Raw genomic sequence first — 18,436 nt, 5'->3', positions numbered from 1 at the left:
TTCTGTGTCTCTGTGTGTCTGTGTGTGTGTTTGTGTGTCAGTTTGTGTGTCTGTGTGTGTCTGTGTCTGTGTCTCTGTGTGTGTGTGTGTGTGTGTGTGTGCTGGGTTCCTGGGATGGAGTCTGGGTCAGGCACTGGGCCTGGGCTGTGTGTCTTCAGGCTGAGCCTGCGCGGTCACAGGCTGTCATGGCAGGAGCCCGTGATGGTCATGTCTTTACGGACTTGTCTCTGGTTGGTTTCCGCGCCTGCCCTGGCAGGGAGGGGCTCCAGGTGGGCCTGGCGGGCCACCCCCGCCTGCCCCGGTTTCCTGGTATATTAGGAAACTCATTTGTGCTGCCGCCGCTCTCAGCACAGTTAGCGAGGTCGAGAGAGGTCTCGGCCGCTTGGGGACGAGGCAGTGATGCTGTGTGGCTCTTGTGCCGTGATCGCTATGTTCTTTGCCAAGGTGGGGTCTTGTTTATTTGTTTATCTATAATTCATTTGAGAGGGAGAGAGACTGAGACACTGCACATCCCCTGGCTCACTCCCCAAATGCCTGGGAGCCAGAAACTCCATTCAGGTCTCCCAGCGGCCAACCTGCTGCTGGCCAGGGTGCCCGTTAGCAGGACGCCGGAGCTGGGACTTGAGCCCAGGCTCTCTGATACGGGATGCGGTCACCCACGTGGTGTCAACCTCGGAGCCTGCCCAGAGTTCACCAAGATTTGGCATTGATTCCCTAGCTGCCCAGCAGGCTTCGTTAAGTGAAGATTCTGGTCTCTGGCTTTTCTTTGGAGGTGCCGTTTGGATTCCTGGTGCGGGCTCCGTGTTGGTAGGTCTGTTCATAGTTAACAACTTCTCGAGTAATTTTTGTGGGTTTGCTTGTTTCTGGCGATCTGTGTGTTTTCTGATCTGCTGGCTTCATAGTATCCTGTTGTAATAGTTACTCTTTAAGTTTGTTAGTATCGTCCCCTGTTTCACTTCCCACTGCGGATTTGCGTCTCTCTGTCTTCCCAGTCAGTTCAGCTAAAGGTGTGTCAGTTTTGTTGATCTCGCCTAGGACACGGCTTTTGGTTTTCCTGATTTCTCCATCGTTTTTCAATTCTCCATTCCATTTATTACCACTCTAATCTAAATTTCCTCCTACTTCCCACGTAACCTTTTTGGGTTTTGTTTGCTCCTCTTTTTCATGTCACTGAAGGTGGAAGATTAATGTATTATTAATAATTATTATTAATATAATTTAAGGTCTTTTAAAGCTAGATTTTGGCATCGACAGCTATACATTTTCCTCTGAGCACTGCGCTTACCACGCCTTGTAAGTTTAGCCTTGTTGTGTTTTCATTTCGTTGCTCTCTGAGAATTTCCTCATTTCTTTTGTGGGTTTTATGGCTGACTCATCAGTTATCTGGGTGTGTCGTTTTATTCCCCCGTGTGTGTGAATTTCCCGAGTGTCATTCCATTGCTGATTTCTAATTTCCGCTGCAGTTGGAGAACGTCCCTCGTGCGACGTGAATCCCTTTAAATGCGTTCAAACTTGTTTACTTGCCTAACGGGGGTCCCTCACACGAGGCCTTGTGGATACACTTGGCATGCGCCACTTTGCACTGTGTAAGCCGCTGGTCTACCCAGGGCTGCTCTCTCTCTCTGCTGTGAACATGTCCTGTTTTGGGTGGTGTCTTTTGGTGCCAATTCGCCTACAGTGTGGTTCAAGTCTGGTGTTGATCTAATGGCCCCGCCAGTTATTGGTAGTGGAGCACTCGGGTCTCCAACTATTGCTGTTGAATTTTCTTTCCCTCAGTCTCTCAGGTTATGCTTTGTGTATTTTGAGACTCTTGTGTTAGGTGTATGTGTTTATTCTTGCGATATCGTCTGGGCAGATGTATGTCGGATAGCCGCCTTTGCAGTAACAGTTTTTGTCCTGATGTCTGTTTCGCCAGATATTTACTAAACCACTCCAGCTCTCTCCTGGTTGCTGTTTGCATGATTTGTCTTTTTAAGTCCTTTTACTTCTGTTCATTTACATTTAGTGTAATGTTATTTCATATGTATCTTTTCAAGGTAGGACTTAGGTCTGCCACGTTGCTGTTTGTCTTCTGTGTGTCTCACGTCTTTTTCTCTATTTCTCCATTATTGCTTTCCTTTGCAATACATAGGCATGTTCCAGTGTCTCATTTTTAGTCTGCCTTTTTTTTTTTTAGTACACAAATATGTCTGTGCCTTTAAACCAACTCTCTGTGTAGCGACCTGGGCCGTGCTGTTCCCATGTGTGTGGTTCCAGCGTGGTGCGGCAGACCCTCTTGTACAGTGGGAGTGCTACCACGGAGTCTCTCGGTCTTCTCTGTCTGGGACTCTAGTCTCACCTCCCTTTTGCAGGAGTTTGCTGGGGACAGGGCTCTTGGTTGGGAGAAGGAGCTGCAGATCTCACTGATTTTCCTGTGTCGGTGAAGGGCGCCTGCCCTCTTCTCGCTTTTGAGATCTTTGGAGGGTCTCGGCGTGGCCCTCTGCAAGTTCGTCCTACTTAGACTTTGGTCAGCAGGCACATGCCGCACAGGTTCTGCGTGTTGCACCGCCAGCCTTCTCCCTGCCCCCTTTGCTGTCTCCGCCTCCTGGGGCGTCCCTCGTGTGTTCAGGCGTGCTGGCTAGGAGTCCACAGTTAGCCGAGGGCCTGTGCCTTTTCTCCACTTTTGCATCTTTGCTCCTCAGCTTGGATAATCTCTTGACTTACCTTCCAGTTCAGGGTATTTTCCCTTTTTTTTTCTTCATAATACTTATTTTTAACTGACACACAGTTATATGTATTTGTGACATACCCGTCAGGAAAGAAGAGGCAGAGCCGAAGCCACAGCCCAGGTTTAGTCGGTGGAATAAAGCCTGGGAGGGGCTCACTCTGGGGGAACACGTGGTGGAGAGAGCGCCCCCTCCTGGACAGGTTCTGTAGTGCAGCGTGGCTGCGAGGGACGTGGGCGTCTGAGCTAGAGCTGGACTTGGGCCCATTGTAAAAGTCCTGGAGATCACAGTGGGAGCTGAGGCCGGACTCGGGCTGCTGAGATGGGGGAGCGAGCTTGGGAGGAGTGGGGGGAGCCCAGGGTGATGGCGGGACTCTTCAGGGAGGGGTGTGTCCAGCAGTCCATGCAGGGTGGGGCTGGATCACAGGGCAGAGGCCTGGGGCCTGGCTGTGATGTAGGTGAGAGGTCACCATAGATCCCCGCTCCGTCAGTGGGACGTTTTGATACATATATGCACCGTGTACTGTTCATATCTATCTTTTCAAACATTTAGCACTTCTTTGTGGCGAAAACCCTCAACACCCTTTCTCCTTACTTTTTTGAAATGCAGATAATTGTTTTGCCCAGTCAGATCAGCTGTGAGCTCCTCTAAGAAATGCCTTCTGGCTGTACCTTTTAGCATTTCCCTTTGGTTGCTTTTAAAGCTAATGTTAATCTCTCTGCTGACATTCCCAGTCTGAGTAGAGATCGTGGTAGTGCTTGGAGCATACGTCCAGTTTCCGTCTGGTCAGCCTGACATGTGGGTTTCCCAGGCACACCCTCAGCTGCTCCCGTCCTGCACGGCGTCCGTGCTTTCCTGCCTCTGCCTGACCCTTGGGTTTGGTTGGAAAGGGGACGTTTTAAATAACACAGTGTGGCGGCTCCGAGAACGGGATTCCTCCCTCTGCCCAGCGCTTCCCCCTGCCACCGCTCGTTGACTGACTGCAAGCAGTCAGTTGTCGCATGTGGCCCCTGAAATCCCTGCTTAGCGGTCTGCTGGAGGCGGCTTCGAGGTTCCCGGGGGCCCTGTGCGTCTTCTGCCACCAGGGCGGCACTTGACAAAGGGTCCCTAGCCTCCACCTCTGCCCTAGGCTGCCCCATGCGAGGGTAGGAAGTTCAGTCCCCGGCGCATCTTCCTAAGCTTTCCCGTTGGTCTGTCCCAGCCGTGACCCAGGGCCAGTGGCCAGGAGGCTCATTGATTGGCAGTGTCTCCCCCACCCCGGCAGGCGTCTAAGAGCCATGAACTCCAAGTTGCGTGACATACAGGGGGCCCTATGGGGTGGGGCGGGGTCTTCCAGGGAGCCCCAGAGGGGTGAGGTAGCAGCACCCTCCAGGCCGCTGGTTCGCTCGGAGGGAGAGGTGAGTATGAAGGTCGCAGGCCAAGGTCACCATGGCTGGGATTCAGCCACTATTGTTGGATAGTGACTCCCTGGGTGGCTGCGTTCTGGCATTCTGTAACCCCCTTGATTGAGAGAGCTTGGCAGGTTTTCTAGTTCAGTTGATGGAAGAGGGTTTTTCAGCAGTCCTGGCTCCCCTGCTGCGGCTGCCTCCAGCTCATATCCACCTGCTTCTAGAACGTTCTCCCGTAGGATGCTTTGTCTTCACCCCCATGCTAGTGGAACAACTGTCTATGGGGGTGCAGGAGCCCAAGGGAGGGGCTGCGGGTCGGAGGGAGCAGCACCAGCCCGGAGAATTCTGCCCTTGAACCTGTTGCTTTCTTCTCACAGGTGGGGGCCACCAGGGGGCCTATCTGCACGCAGATGGAAGGGACGAAGCCCCGGCAGCGGAGGCCCGAGGGCTGCAATCGGCCAGAGGAGCAGGGGCTGCCGCCCGCGCTCAGCACAGGCGGACCCCCCGCGGCCTCAGAAGATGGACTTCAGAGGGTCCCTGCGTGCCAGCTCGCGGCCCCCAAGCCCACCGACCCTGAGGCCGGCAGGGAGACAGCCTGGACCATTGGGCTGCAGGTGGCGCCGCCCTTTCTGTGTGCCGGCCTGGGGCTGTCCTGCGCGGGCGTGCTGCTGGACTACTTCCAGGTGAGTGGGAGCTGAGTGGGGTCGCTGGCCTCTCTGTGTCGCCCAGCGGGCGCGCACCTGCTGTTGGACTCAGCTTCGCGGGCCCGGGGGTGGCCTCATCGGGTACCACTTTGTGTATTGGGCAAGATTCTTTTTTAAAGATTAGTTTTATTTATTTGAAAGGCAGAGTTAGAGAGAGAGAGATCGATCAATCGATCGATCTATCGATCTTCTATTGCTGGTTTTCTTTCCAAATGGCTGCAGCAGCCAGGGCTGAACCAGGCTGAAGCTAGGAGCCAGGAGGTTCCTCCAGGTCTCCCATGCAGGTGCAGGGGCCCAAGCACTTGGGCCATCTTCCACTGCTTTCCCAGGCCATAGCAGAGAGCTGGCTCAGAAACAGAGCAGCAGGACTCGAACCGGCGCCCATGTGGGATGCTGGTGTCGCAGGCGGTGGCTTTACCTGCTGTGCCACAACGCCGGGTCTGGTTGCTTGTATTTGTGCCACGTGGCCTTTCCATCTTCCAAGCCAGCAGTGGAGAAGCGTCCCTTATGTGGAGTCCCTGTCACGTCCCCGTCTCTGACCTCAGGAAGCACCTGCCTTTCTTGGAGGGCTCACCTGGCCCAGGCCAGCTCACTCGGGCTCGCCTCCCTTCTCTGAAGTCTGAGAGAGTTACTCTCTGGAATGCACAGAGCAGGCAGGGGCCCAGAGTCTAGAAAACAAGAAAGAGGGGTGCAGTGGTCAGGATGCCCGGGCCCCAGGGGTAGCATGGGGTTACCGTGATGTGCACACGTTGGGGAGCGCTGGGAGGGTCTTCAGGCAGAGACCCCAGCCCTGCAGAGACACACATCAGCCTAGGGAGGCTGGGAGGCCCAGCGGGCTGCCTGGAGGAGGTTACACAAGGGGAGGGAGGGAAGCTGGTAGGAGACACAGGCGGAGCGGGGGTGGCCTGTTTACCCATGTAAGGGGGAGGGATCCCGCCCGGAGGTTAGAGGGGTGGTGGACACAGCACCTCCTGGGTGGGCGAGAGCCACAGCGGCTTCTTTCCATACATCGCAGCGTGCGCAGGAGGCGGCCCCATGCCCTGCGGGGCCACACGGGGAATTGCGCTCCTGGGCAGAGCGGCGCAGACGCTGTGGTTCCAGCAGGTGGCGAGCCCTGCCTCCTCCTGGGGCCTCGTCTGAATGACTCCATGAGGCAGCAGGACTGAAGGCCAGGGTTCAGGGTGAGCAGGGACAGTGCCTGCGCTGTGATAAGGAGCAGGGCTTGGCCCGGGGCCCTTATCTGTGGGAGCAGAGCCTGGTGGGGAAGTGGCCGCTCGCGGTCCTCCTGCTTTGCCCAGACGGCAGCAGTGAGCTCACCCGCAGTGGCCCCAGCTCTCCCAGACACTGCCTAAAAGCTTGGTGGTGGCAAGACCATGGGGGATAGAAGCGCCTGCCTTGGCGGGTTGTTGACCAGGAGGGAGGGGGCCTCTGGGCCAGTGAGGACATTTGGGGGACCTGGTGGTGTGGCTGTGGGGTGCACGGATGAATTGTGCCTGTGGCACTAGCGGCAGCGGGCAGGGGTCTGTGTGCCTCCTTGGGAGGTGCGGATGGCGCCACCGCCTGGCCACAGCATCCCGTCCCAAGTGACTGCTTAAGGTTTGGCCGCCAGCGCTCACCCCGGGTGGGCCTCGCCCTTGCCTGGAACTTTCTGGAGGAGAGATGGAGAGCAGTGGGCCCCCCACCGAGCTCCGCCACGGGTTACAGTGGTGATGCCAGCCACGGAGGGTCTGTGTGGTTTCTGTTGCTGCCCCATCCCCCATGCATCCCCAGGTAGCCAAAGGCTCTTGGAGTGGACCAGCTCCTGGCAAGAAACTGAGCCCAGGGAGACCGCTGCCCCCTGCAGGTGGGATGTGGCAGAGGGTGGAGACTGGGCTCTGTCCTGTCGGAAGGAGGCCTTGCTGGGCTTGGGTGCTGTCCCAAAGGCGGGACAGGCAGCCAGCAACGGAGCTCACAGGCGGGGAGCCCGTGGGAGCCTGTTTCAGGAGAGCCCCGCATGTGGCCGGCAGCAGGACAGCCCCGCGTGTGGCCGGCAGCAGGACAGCCCCGCGTGTGGCCGGCAGTAGGACAGCCCCGCGTGTGGCCGGCAGCAGGAGAGCCCCGCGTGTGGCCGGCAGCAGGAGAGCCCCGCGTGTGGCCGGCAGTAGGACACCCCACGTGTGGCCGGCAGCAGGACAGCCCCACGTATGGCCGGCAGCAGGAGAGCCCCGCGTGTGGCCGGCAGCAGGAGAGCCCCGCGTGTGGCCGGCAGCAGGACAGCCCCGCGTGTGGCCGGCAGCAGGAGAGCCCCGCATGTGGCCGGCAGTAGGAAGCCCCATGTGTGGCCAGCAGTAGCTACCCCATCGGTGCCTGGGGTGGCACTGAGGAGGGCATTTGCCGTGTGGACAGAGACAGCGTTGCAGCCGCTGTGTGTGGTCTGGACGCCCTGCGAGCTGATCAGGAGCTGGCCAAGCCCCGCTCCCTGGCGAAGCAGCTGTGAAGGCACTCGGAGGAGGAGTGACAGCTTCTGGAAGCTTTAACTGGACGGGGTCCATTCAAGAAGCCAGTTAGCAGGTGGCAGCGTCCCCGGGTGGAAGAAATAGACATGTCAGCTGCAGGACCCCGAAAGGCCTGGGAGACGCCGGACTTGCCCAGAGGGTCCCCCGCTGCCTGTTCCCTGCGTCAGGTGGAGCGGCGCCCCGTGTCCCGGGTCGTCTTCAGGAAGTTCGTCAAGGCAGGAGGCCTTGCTCGTAGGGTAACGGGAGCGCCTCGTGACTTGCTTGTGTGCCCGCGGTGTGTCCTCAGGTGGACCTCGTCGGAGGAGGACGACATGTGGGTGGTCTCACACCTGTGCTGTTAAGCTCTCCTCAGCAAAGGCTGCGGGGGATGGCGGGGCTGTCAAGGGGCCTCCTGGGTGGCCTGGAAAGAGCGTGTTGTTTCTCTTTGGAGGTGAAGGTCATTGCCGCTGAGAGGCTGTTGATTAGCAGCCAAAACTGAGCAGCAGAATATTTACTGGTGGCTCTGGAGGTGTTCACAGAGGGGACCGCCACATTAAGGCTGTGTCCCTGCACCGTGCGCCTCCATTCATTCTTCCCAAGCTAAGGGAGAGACCAGATTAGACTGGTGAGCAGCAGAGTCGTCATCACGTCTTCATTAAGTGAGTCTCGTATAATCAGTGTCGCTTCTTGAAGGTCACGTTGGAATTCCATCGGGTGGTGCTAACTGTCTCAGCTGGGACTGGGTCCGCGGGGTCCCCTCTTGTCATGAGGCAGGGCAGGGCGCAAGAGGTGGGAGCACCTGCCAGACACAGGTGACCCGTGAGGGCCCTCATTTCTGGGCAGTCAGCGGCAGTGCTTGCTTGGGGTAAGAAGGCCCCTGGGGTGGGGCGGAGGAAGGAGACGGGGAGCAAGTTCAAGGTCAGCGGCCAGCTGGTGATTGGCAGTTGCATCCTGGGCAGCCTTGGCCTGTCAGGGGACCAGTTAGTTAGCAACGAGCAGGTAGTTAAACTGCCCAGGTGCCCCCCAGTCGGGTTGGAGTGTCTGCACACCTTGCCAGTTGGGGAGGGAGGGGGCCTCGCCCAGGGACATGGGGATGGCGAGCCCGGGACACCCCGCCCTGCGCACCTGAGAGTGACAGCAGGTTCTGACTCCCACACACGCACAGCCTGGGGAGAGGCCAGCACAGGCCTGTGAGGCCACACCGAAGGTTGCATTCGGGGCCAGAGTGGCCAGCAGGCTTTGTCGTGCGAGGAGTGTGGCCAAGCCTACGGGAGCGTGGGATCACCTTTCTTAAATAATTCCGTGAGGGACAGGACTGAAACCCACAGCAGGGGGCATGGGGCATGGTCCCCTTGACCAGGAGGGGTGTGTGGCAGGGCCTTGTCCACGGGAGCCTGTGGCCAGGCCATGTGAAGCCCCTTTGGTTTCACCAGGGGCGGAGGCCGTACACCCTCCTCCTGGTGGGTGTGGCTGAGTTTTCTAGCATTCTGCTTATTGGCGTAGTCATCTCTCAGGCCACGTGTGAGTGTGTGTGCTCAGGGCTGTGCTGGTCCCTGGAGCAGGGCCTGGCCCTCGGGCTGCCCACCCTGGGGAGTGGCAGGTGGCAGGTGTGGAAGTCAGGGCCCAGCCGCTGTGCTGGACAGAGAGGCAAGCTGCCCGCCAGCTGAACCGCGACAGGAGCGGCTGGGAGGAGTCCCCGGGGGTTGGGCGTGAGCGATTCCTTCAGTTTCACCTGCGGGCGGCTTTGCCAGCCGAGATCAGAAGAATAAAGAACCTTTCGAGTTCTTCACGTTGCTGACGGGGAGCAGTGGGCTGTCCACGTCTAGGGGACCCCAGGAAAGGACTAGCAGCAGGACTGGCAGGCCTGCCCTTCCCAAGGCCTCTGCCCGCCTGTCACTGTCCCTGGACCCCCTGCTAAAGTCTCTCACACACTCCCTCCCCCGGCAATGAAGGGGTTGGAGGAGCTGACCTCGTGCAAGGCCCTGACTCTGAGCTGCCAGGTGCCGAAGCTCCCTGGGGTTCTCCTGAGCCTGGCGGGGAAGCCCCCACGGAGCCCCCCACCCTCTGTGCCTTGGGTTGTGGGCTGGGCTCGAGGCCCGGAGGGAGCCGGGGGCTTGTTCTGGGTCCCCGGGAGATCATGTGATGCCTGACCCAGATGCAGCGCAGCGCGGAGCCCCGTTCACGCCGCTGAGCTATCTTTAAAGTCGCCTGCTCCATCTGCCGCGCGGCGGCCCCGCCGGCCGTGTTGACGGCTCGTGTTCTCACGTGCCGCCGGAGAGTCGTGTTTCCCAGCGGAGTGCTCGTGTCACTCACACGCTGCGTCTTCCCACGTGGTCACTCCTTTCACTCAACACGATTAGTGTTGGTGACAGGCTGTTTTTGGATGGCTTTGAAGAAAACTACGGAATTGTCAGAGAGTACAGAAAATTATAAAGGGATGCAGAGGTCGGTCTGTGTAGTCTTTCTGTAAAGTCGTCAGGATTCAGTCCGGGGGCCGGATCTAAATCTAATCATAAATCCCTTCCCAGAGGCCCCACCTCCAAATACGATCCTGGCGTTGGGTTCCCACCCCCTTAGTGCCGCTAACCTAGGACGTCGCGGGTCATGGCAAGGCTCCTAATGGTTGCACGTTCTGTCACACTCTGGGACCACATAGAAAACTGTGGAGTGATGCCTGGTCCCCGGGGGTCGCTGCAGCCGGGCCTGGGGAGCGGGGCTCTCACCGCAGGTGTTCAGCGGCCAGAGACACCGGGCCAGGCTAGAGGGACCTCCCTTACACTGGCCGACTTCGGTGACGTCTCCCTCGGGAATGGGCCGTTTCTTGTGGCCCTCTACTGGTCAAACTCTCGCTGGAGCAAGCTGAGCCAAGCCGTGGCTGGGGTAGCAGTGGCAGGCGGGGGGCGCAGGGGCCGGGAGGGAGGGTGGAGAGTCTGAGACTCCTGCCAGGAGTGAGTGAGGGTCTTAGGCCCCTGATGCTCACCTGCGTGTGGTAGTGGGCCACTGCGCCCCCTCCTGGGGCCTGCCTTTTCCCACTGGCAAAAACAGAAGGTCGCACTTCCTGTGAACATCTTAGCAGTGTTTTGAGAGTCCACTGAGAAAATGTGGAATGGCCTTGAGAAACATGGACTGCTACAAAGGGAACAGCAGGCCAGCCATCCGTCCATCTGTCCGTCTGTCCGTCCACCTGTGCCTCCATCCTTCTATCCACCCACCTATCTGTGGGTCCATCTTTCCTTCCATCCATCCACCTGCCTATCTTTGCGTCCATCCCTCCCCCATCCATTCATCCGTCCATCCCTCTATCCATCTCTCCGTGCCCCCCTCCTTTCACCCATCCACCCGTATGTCCGTCTGTCCGTTGATCCACGCACCCACCCCTCCATCCCCCATCCATCCACACATCCATCCCCTCATCTACCTGTATGTCCGTCTGTCCGTTGATCCACGCACCCACCCCTCCATCCCTCTGCGGGCGGAGTGCTTGCCTGTGGTTGAACCTGCTCTGTGCTCTCGTTAGTCCTGGCTTCCTTCAGAGCACTCACCACAGGCCACCTTTGCATTTTCATCTTTAGGATTAGCTACAGAACTGGGAAGCTCCACACACATCTGCTTGGGTCTCGAGCGTGCCCTGGCACTTAGACCAGCGCCTGGAAAGGAGTGGGGCCGTGAGTTCCATGCTGCGGAGTAAACCCGTGCGTCACTCCCCGCTCTGAAGATCCCAGCATTCCAGTCCCACGGGCTCCCTTCTTGGCGGGGGGGTGGGGTGGGGTGGGGGGAGTAGGCACGCGTGCAAATGCCTGCTTCTCTTGGGCCACAGTGGGACCTGCCCCTAGGGAGGTGCAGAAAGAGGACCGTGGAAACCCTGGGGGAAACTGAGGCAGCACCTTGGTTGGCCCTGGGCCACGTGGTGCCCCGGAGAGTGGAGGAGCGTGGGCAGAGCCCGTGTGAGGCTCCGGGAGAAGTCCTGCGTGTGCAGGAATTCTTTATTTATTTCAAAGGCAGAGCGACAGGGAGACAGAGCAAGATCCTCCATCTGCCTGTTCACTCCTCAGATGGCCACGACAGCCAGGGTGGGGCCGGGCCGAGGCCAGGGGCCAGGTGTTACATCCGACTCTCCCATGTGGGTGGCAGCGGCCCAAGCACTTGGGCCATCTTCTGCTGCTTTGCCAGGCCATTAGCAGGGAGCTGGATCAGAAGCACAGTAGCCGGGACTCGAACCAGCGCCCATAGGGGATGCCGGCACCACAGCAGGGTTCTCTGTGCTACGCGGCAGCGCCGGCCCTGAATACCTCTTTCTTAGGTCGTGAGCGAGTGGCCTCCTCACTGCACGGACGTGGCCTGTTCATGGGAAGACTGCGTTGGCTTTGGTGGGACGACGGGTTGGAGGTGACGAGGGTCATGGGGAGGTGGCGTCCTTGGGCTGCAGCAGAGGACAGAGATGGGGGAGGGTTGGATTTGGGCGCAGGAAGGGTGGACATGTAATTGAGTGAGGTGCACTTTTCTGACGGAACCAGTCCCAAGGCAGGGAGCCCGGGGGGAGGGGGTTTAGGAAGGAATGATCGTGAGAGACTTGGGTCTGGGGGACTGCCTGTCTGCGAGGTGGTCCGGAAGCTCAGGGAAGGACCTGGGCTGCAGTGAGGGGCGTCTGGGGGTTGCTGGCGTATCTGAAATGCGCGGGATCAAGGGTGGGGATGAGGCCTGCTAGCAGTTCTCTGCTCGCTGCTCTGCCGTGTGGGCCAGGTTCAGCGCAGCGGCCGCTCTGCCCTGTGCGGCGGCCGTGGCTGCCGGGCCCGGCCGGGAGAGTGCACTCATGTGACGGGGGGAGCTGTTGCTGCGACCTTGACCGCGCTGCTGGCTCCCTTGCCTGGGGCCTCTCGTGCCACAGCCCGGTCCTCCACACAGCACGGGAGCAGAGCATCCCGAGAGGTGGGGGACGGAGCTGCCCGTTCCCTAAGAGACTGACCACACAGCGGCCCTCCTGCAGCGTCCAGCCGTCAGGGCGGTCCCAGCGCGGAGGGCAAGGTCAGAGACACCGACTTGGAATGGGAAGGGTGCCCAGGAGGTTTGGGCCCCCTCGTGCCTGGCTCCCAGGAGGAGCTGTGGGGTGACCGAGTCAATGGAGGGTATGGGCCAAGGGTCAGCGGGAGCGACGCCGGTGGCCGGGGCGGCAGGCCCTGGAGTTTGTGGGGAGCGCAGCTCGGCCTGTGGAGGTCAGCAGGATTGCTGTTGTGGGGGCGGCACATGGGAACCTTAGCCGGGGTAGGGGGGCTGTCTGACGGAGGAGACCCCTTAAAGCGCCTGAGTGCAGTGGTTTAGATAGGCCTGGACGCGAGGCCTGAGGCGGGGCGGGGTCCCCAGGGGTCATGGCTGTGGCGCTGACTCTCAGCTGTGGGCTTCCGCTGTCTGTGGCCTCGATCCCTGCTGCCAGCTGCCCTCAGGCCCGACATTCTGTTTCTGGCGCCTGTGGAATACACAGGGTTCACAGCCAACAATAGAATCCCCAGGGGTCAGAGGTGACTCCCCTGGGCAGGGGCTCATCTTCAGTCCGGGAGAAGGGGGTGCCACTTTGGAAGCACGCTGGCGTGTCCCCGGGGCTGCATCTCCCCTGGGAACATGGCCCTTGCCTGTGGCCATGGGCCCCTCCCTGGACACTGCCACGGAAGTGACCACAGGGTGTGGCTTTCTTCTGCAGACCTGCCGACTCCCTGAGGGCCTGTGGCACTGCCCCAAGGACATGGATCCTCTGAACTGAGGTCTCCCAGGCCCTTCCATGCCCAGAGCGGGGCAGCCCAGGACACACGTGCAGAGGGCGGCGGCCAAGCCCGTGTGGGCGCTCACCGAGGCCAGGCCCACGTGGGCTCTGTTTGTGCCCAGGCTGAGCCCGCGTGGGCCGGGCTGCCGGACGCCGTCAAGGTCACTGCTGAGGGACAGCGAGCCTCCCTGGCAGGCAGGCAGCCACTCCCGGAGGAGCACCTGCCTGGGGGTGTGGACAGCAGAGGCTGGCCGAGGCGGGGTGCCACGCTGGCCTGTGTCCCTCTCTCGTCTGCCCTGGCTCTCAGCTGAGGCGCCGTCGGGACCCTCCACAGGCGCAGGGCCCCGGGAAGCCCGGATCTGCGTGGACGTCCTGGGAAGAGCATCCCCACGCGTGGCCGAGGCAGAGAGCAGACCCGAGGCCCCGGGGCTTGGCGCCTCGCCCTGGGAATGTGACCGACGGCCCCACCATGGTGGTCACACAGCTGAACCTGAGGTTCCGCTTCCAGAACAGGAAACTGCGCGGCGTCAGCTGTGAGCTCCTCCGGTATCCCCACGGGGTCCTGCCCGAGACCTTCCTCACCATGACGGGCCAGGTCGTGCTGCCCATCCTGCTGTCCACTCTGGGCATGATGACAGCCGGCCTGGTGATGAACACAGTACAGGTGCGTGCGGGGCACCTGGGGCAGGGGGAGCAGGAGCCCAGGTGGCCGGGCTCCACGGCTGGGGCCAGGCTGGGACCCCGACGGGCAGCAGCCAAGCCTGGCCTGACCGCACAAGGGTCCTGGATGCTGGTGGAGCTGGCGGGAGGGTCCCCCCTCCTCCATTCCTTGACCCCTGAGGTTCCCAGAGCATCCTGGTGATGACGCTCCCTGAAGGTTAGCCGCGGGAGGCCCGTCGTGCTGTGGGGGTGGGCAGGAGCTCTGACCGCTGCCTCCCCGTGCTGTGGGCTCCTCAGGCAGCGTCCGCTGCTTGCAGGTGGGGGATTTGGCGGCTCCTGGCCTTGGTTTCCCTGACAGTGAAATGGCCTGCCTCACTGAGTGCCGAGGCCCAGGTGGTGTTGTGGTCCCAGGGGGATGGGATGGGGGATGGGAGTCCTCCCACCCTGGGTCCTCACGGGGGTGTTGGGGGGAAGCATGAGGTGGGGAGCCGTGCCCGGGCCCCAGGTTCTCTGAGCCCGTTGTTCCTCGTGGGCCATTGCCGCCCTGGGCTCGGCTCTGCTCATGTGTCTGGATCGGTGAGATTTTTTTGGCTTTGTCCACTTCAACTTCCATCGTCCAGTTGCCGTATCGTTCTAGAATGAAACTAGAAAGCAGGCGAATGCCGCAGAGGCTGGCCTGAGTCTTGGCGTCTTGGTGTGGATCAGGTTTCCGCGCACAAGGAGTTCCGCTGTGTGAGACGGCTTTGTGACCCCAAGATCACGCTTACACCTAGCAGGGCCGGCTGCGCCTCACGCTGCCACGGCGTCTCCCTGCTGGAGCAGGGTGCACGGTGCCCAGAGGGCTTCCCAGCCTCTGAGTGCCAGCTCACACGCTCTGGGGGCTTCTCCCCGCGCCGCCCGGTGTGTGGGACCCCGAGCCTGTCTCAGGGCTGAGGGGCTGGCCCGCTGTCAGGAGACCCAGTGCCTCTGTGGGATTACGACCCGAAGCCCTGTCTTCCCCCCGGCAGCTTCACCCATGCCCGGACACCACCTTGCTGGCACTGGGCTGAGCCTCTGTTGTCACCACGTTTACGGCCGCCTTTGGGGCAGCAGCACAGTGAACCTGGCCCCTCCTGTCGTTGCCACCTGCTGATTCACTCCCCAGATGCTGATGACGGCTGGGGCTGGGCCAGGCCCCAAGCCAGGAGTCAGGAACCGGGGACTCCATCCACGTCTCCCAAGTGGGTGGCGGGAACCCAAGTACTTGAGCCGTCACCTGCTGCCTCCCCGAGTGTGCCCTGGCAGGAAGCTTAGTCTGAAGCAGAGATGGAACTTGAACCTGCGCACCCTGATAGGGCAGGGAGGCATCTCAAGTGGCTACTCAACTCTCTGAGCCACCACGGCTGCCCCTGCATGCTTCTTTGTAATGCCCCAGTCTCTGTGGTCTAAGGGGGCATCTGTCAGGTGGGCTGGGCGGGGCTGGAGGCAGTGAGCTGACGCTTGCAGCGCCTGGAAAGGAATTAGGAGAAGCTGAGAGGGGGCCTTGGGGGTACAGGACCCACGAAAGACAGAGACACTGCTGGCAGTGAGATGTGTGGACAGAGACGTGGGGGGGGGGGTGAGAGCGTGCCTGTGTGAAGAGGAGGGGACGGCGGAGGGGCTGGCTGCTGACCTGGGGGGCAGACACTGGGCAGGCGGGAGGTGGAGGAACCGTCTACTCGATCTTAGGTCAGCGCTGAGTACAAGGGGGAAATTGTGTATGTGTGGGTTTAAAAAAAAATCATTTGTTTCAAAATAATATTTGTTTCAGTGTTGTATATTACGGATGTTTAGAAAATCACACAACTCAAAGGCGATGCACCTGTATAACCCGGGCCATCCCCCAGGGGGCGCCACTGCTCTGACTTTAGTCCTGTGGGCTCCTACTGGCTGCTCTTGAGATAGGAGATGGCTCGCAATGTCCTTGGGCACGTGTGGGGGCCTTCCTGTGCGCTGGGTGTATTCTTGGGTGGGACTGGCCGTGAAGGGTTAACCTGGCCGCATTTCATGGTCATATTTGTGCGGTGAAACACGATGCCCTGGAGGGTGAGGCTGGGGGCAGCAGGGGAGAGCCCGGAGGCCATGACCTCATCCAGAGCCCCCGGGTGCGCGAGCCGTGGTTGCCAAGGAGGCTCGGCCCCACTCAGCGCTGCTGCAGGGGTGGTGCAGGATTTCAGAGTTGCCATGACCTCAGGGGCAGGTCGGGGGGGGGGGCAGGAAAGGGTTAATCCCTGGCTGGCAGAGCAGGGGCTCCCAGTGCGGTAGGTGGGCTGAGGCCACCCAGAGCCACCAGCTCCAGCCCAGGCCAGCAGAAGGTGTCTTTGCTTTGGCTTCAAGGGACAGAAAACCTCACTCACAGTGACTCTGAGAACAAGGGCACGTGGATTCTCTCCATCAGGACGTCCCGAGAACAGACAGCTGCACACTGGTCAGTGCACTGGGCTCATGGCGTCCCCTCCTCTCGCCGCTGCCCCATTTCCCTCCCTCATCTGCATGACAAATCCGCCAGGCTGCAGTGACAAAGCCCCGCCCAGCACTGGCTTGCATGGTGGACACGAGTCCCCGGGCGTGGAGACAGAGGCACAGGCAGCCTTGGCTCCTTGGCCTGCTCCCACCTTCCCTGTGTGTGTACCTGCGTCCCACTCTCCTCATGGGGGTGCCCATCACGGTGGGCAGGCCCGCCCACATGACCCCGTCTGCACGGGGTCTCTCTTTAGTGAGCCCGTCTCTAAGTAGAGCAATGTTTGAGGAAGAGGAGGGTAAGCCTTCGACATGCATTCTGGGGAGGGCGCGGCTCATCCGGTCTTTATTGTCCCCTGCATGGCTGTGGGACGCCTGATGTGACAGGCACAGAGTCTGCCCAGAACTGTGTCATGGCTCACACAGCCACCTGCAAGGACAAGGGACCGCGGGGAGTCCAGATCCCCTCCCCAGCACCCTCCTGAGGCCTCTCGGTGACAGACAGGCCTGCGTGGAGCAGGTGCAGGTGCCGTTGGGGGAGGTGACCCTGGGTGTGCAGGGGAGAACACAAGGCTTGGAGGCAGAGAGTGCGGACAGAAGGGAGAAGGGAAAACAGAGCACGGAGGGAGTCAGACGCAAAGGTCGGGAGTGGACGGGGCCGGAGGTGGCGTTTGCTGGTGGCTAAGATGTTGCTCGTGGTGCCCATATTGGAGTGCCCACCTTGTGTCAGCTCTGCTCCCGATTCCGGCTTCGGTGTCTGAAGTCCCTGGGTCCCTGCCACCTACATGGGAGACCTGGGTTGTGGTCTTGGCTCCTGGTTTCAGCCTGGCCTAGCTCTGGTCATTTGGAGAGTGGCCCGGAGGATAGGAACTTGTTTGCTTTCTCTCTCTCTCTTCACATGCATACCTACCTACGTACATACACGAATAATATTTTTTTTTTAAAGTTCAGGTGGAGGAGGAGGAGGCCCCAGTGCAGGCGGACATGAGCCTTGAAAGGGGCCGGGGTAGGACCGGGAGGGCCTGTCCATGAGGGTCAGAGGGGACAGAGAGTGCTCGTGTCAGGGGTGCTTCCCCATGTTGGGGGGGACAGCGCCACCACACAGGGAGAGCAGGGTTCTGGAGACTGGAGAGCCCAGGGATTTACCCAACGGGAGGTGGCCTGGAGGAGGGTGGAGGGCAGAGCTGCAGGGCTGTGGGAGGGGGGCCATCCAGGTGCTGTTGGTGCTGGAGAGGGAACCTGGTCGCAGGGGGAGGGTGTCGCTGCAGGGGAGGGGGAGGCTGGGAGCAGTTTCTTTGACTTTGGGTCTTGTATGTGGGCAGTGCACACAGGCGCACCACCACCAGGCTGCAGGCGGGCGGCCGAGGGCACCCGTGGAGGGCACACAGGGAGGTGCTGCGGTGTCCAAGCCAGCCCGGACATGCTCGTGGGAGTGCACGGGCAGTGGCCATGGCGTCCTGTGCCGGAGGCTGTGTGGGGCTAGAGGACAGGGTGGACGCTGGGCCTCTGATAAGGGCTGCACTTCCTCGTCTGCTGGTGCTTTCCTAGCCGGCAGTCAGAAGTCCCTCAGCCTTGCAGAGGTCAAGGGAGAAGCTGAGCAGCCACACAGTGGGCCGGCTTCATTGACTTGGCACACCCAGGAGCCTTGGAAGGCATCGGGCCTGGTTAGGCATGGATGGCTCTCCTGCGCCCCCTAGAGGCCAAGTGAATTTGCACACCTTTGCTTTGCTCTCCTGGGGAGAAGGGGCCAAGAACCCCGGCCTCCTGTTTTCCAAAACCAGGAGCAGCTGCTGGCGCAGGGGCCACAGATCATCAGGGCCAGGAAGAGAAAAGAAATCAGTCAGCTCATATGCAGGATTTCAAAAACTGATTTTGAACAGCAGTCTACGTCTAGAATTGTCTTCTCCACAAACAGATCTTTCTAAGCGTGAGTCCCTTTCATTCTGTTTTTTTAAAATTTTGTTTACGTATGATGGAGACCCGGGCCTCTGTCATTCTGACCCTCACACTCGGCGCCTCTGCATGGGAGCGGAGGGTCACGGCCGCGGCAGCCTGGCGGTGACAGCCCGTCTAAGGCAGTGCTACTCTGCAGCCCCCGTTGTCCTGCTAGGAGTGACCGGGTCTCCCGATTCACGAGACTCGCCCAACTCTGACAATGGCGACTCATTTGTACCTCTGCGAGCTGGCACGTCATGCACATTCCCACGTCATGCAGTCCCAGGGGAGAGTTTGCAGTGGGGTCCAACCAGCAGGCCTCGGACGTGGCCCAGCCCCT

General features: G+C 60.3%; 1 protein-coding gene and 1 long non-coding RNA gene across 7 annotated transcripts in view; one reads left to right on the top strand and one right to left on the bottom strand.

Annotated features, from left to right (window-relative positions):
- SLC41A3 (solute carrier family 41 member 3) overlaps positions 1-18,436 on the top strand; it is a 44,464-nt gene that overhangs the window by 4,844 nt on the left and 21,184 nt on the right. For 3 of the 5 annotated variants that reach the window (XM_002713135.5, XM_070049998.1, XM_070049999.1), the window contains exon 2: positions 4,471-4,776. In XM_002713135.5, coding sequence (XP_002713181.2) covers positions 4,504-4,776 — 273 coding nt within the window. In that variant the 5' untranslated portion in view covers positions 4,471-4,503. Of the gene's footprint in view, positions 1-710; positions 808-4,470; positions 4,777-12,775; positions 13,688-18,436 lie in introns of those variants that run through there. The other 2 variants (XM_051852611.2, XM_002713134.5) reach the window with 2 other exon arrangements.
- LOC103349160 (uncharacterized) lies at positions 7,000-12,760 on the bottom strand. 2 transcript variants are annotated; one of them, XR_007921954.2, is made up of 4 exons: positions 12,558-12,760; positions 11,561-11,691; positions 9,423-10,918; positions 7,002-8,237 (listed from the first exon to the last, which is right to left on the bottom strand). It is a non-coding gene; the product is annotated as an uncharacterized lncRNA (long non-coding RNA). The 2 variants fall into 2 exon arrangements; XR_007921953.2 differs by having other exon boundaries at positions 7,000-10,918; positions 12,558-12,727.

This window comes from Oryctolagus cuniculus, chromosome 10, assembly GCF_964237555.1.
Source record: "Oryctolagus cuniculus chromosome 10, mOryCun1.1, whole genome shotgun sequence".
In the NCBI taxonomy this organism is placed as follows: Eukaryota; Metazoa; Chordata; class Mammalia; order Lagomorpha; family Leporidae; genus Oryctolagus; species Oryctolagus cuniculus.
This window is presented reverse-complemented; position numbering and strand designations above follow the sequence as displayed.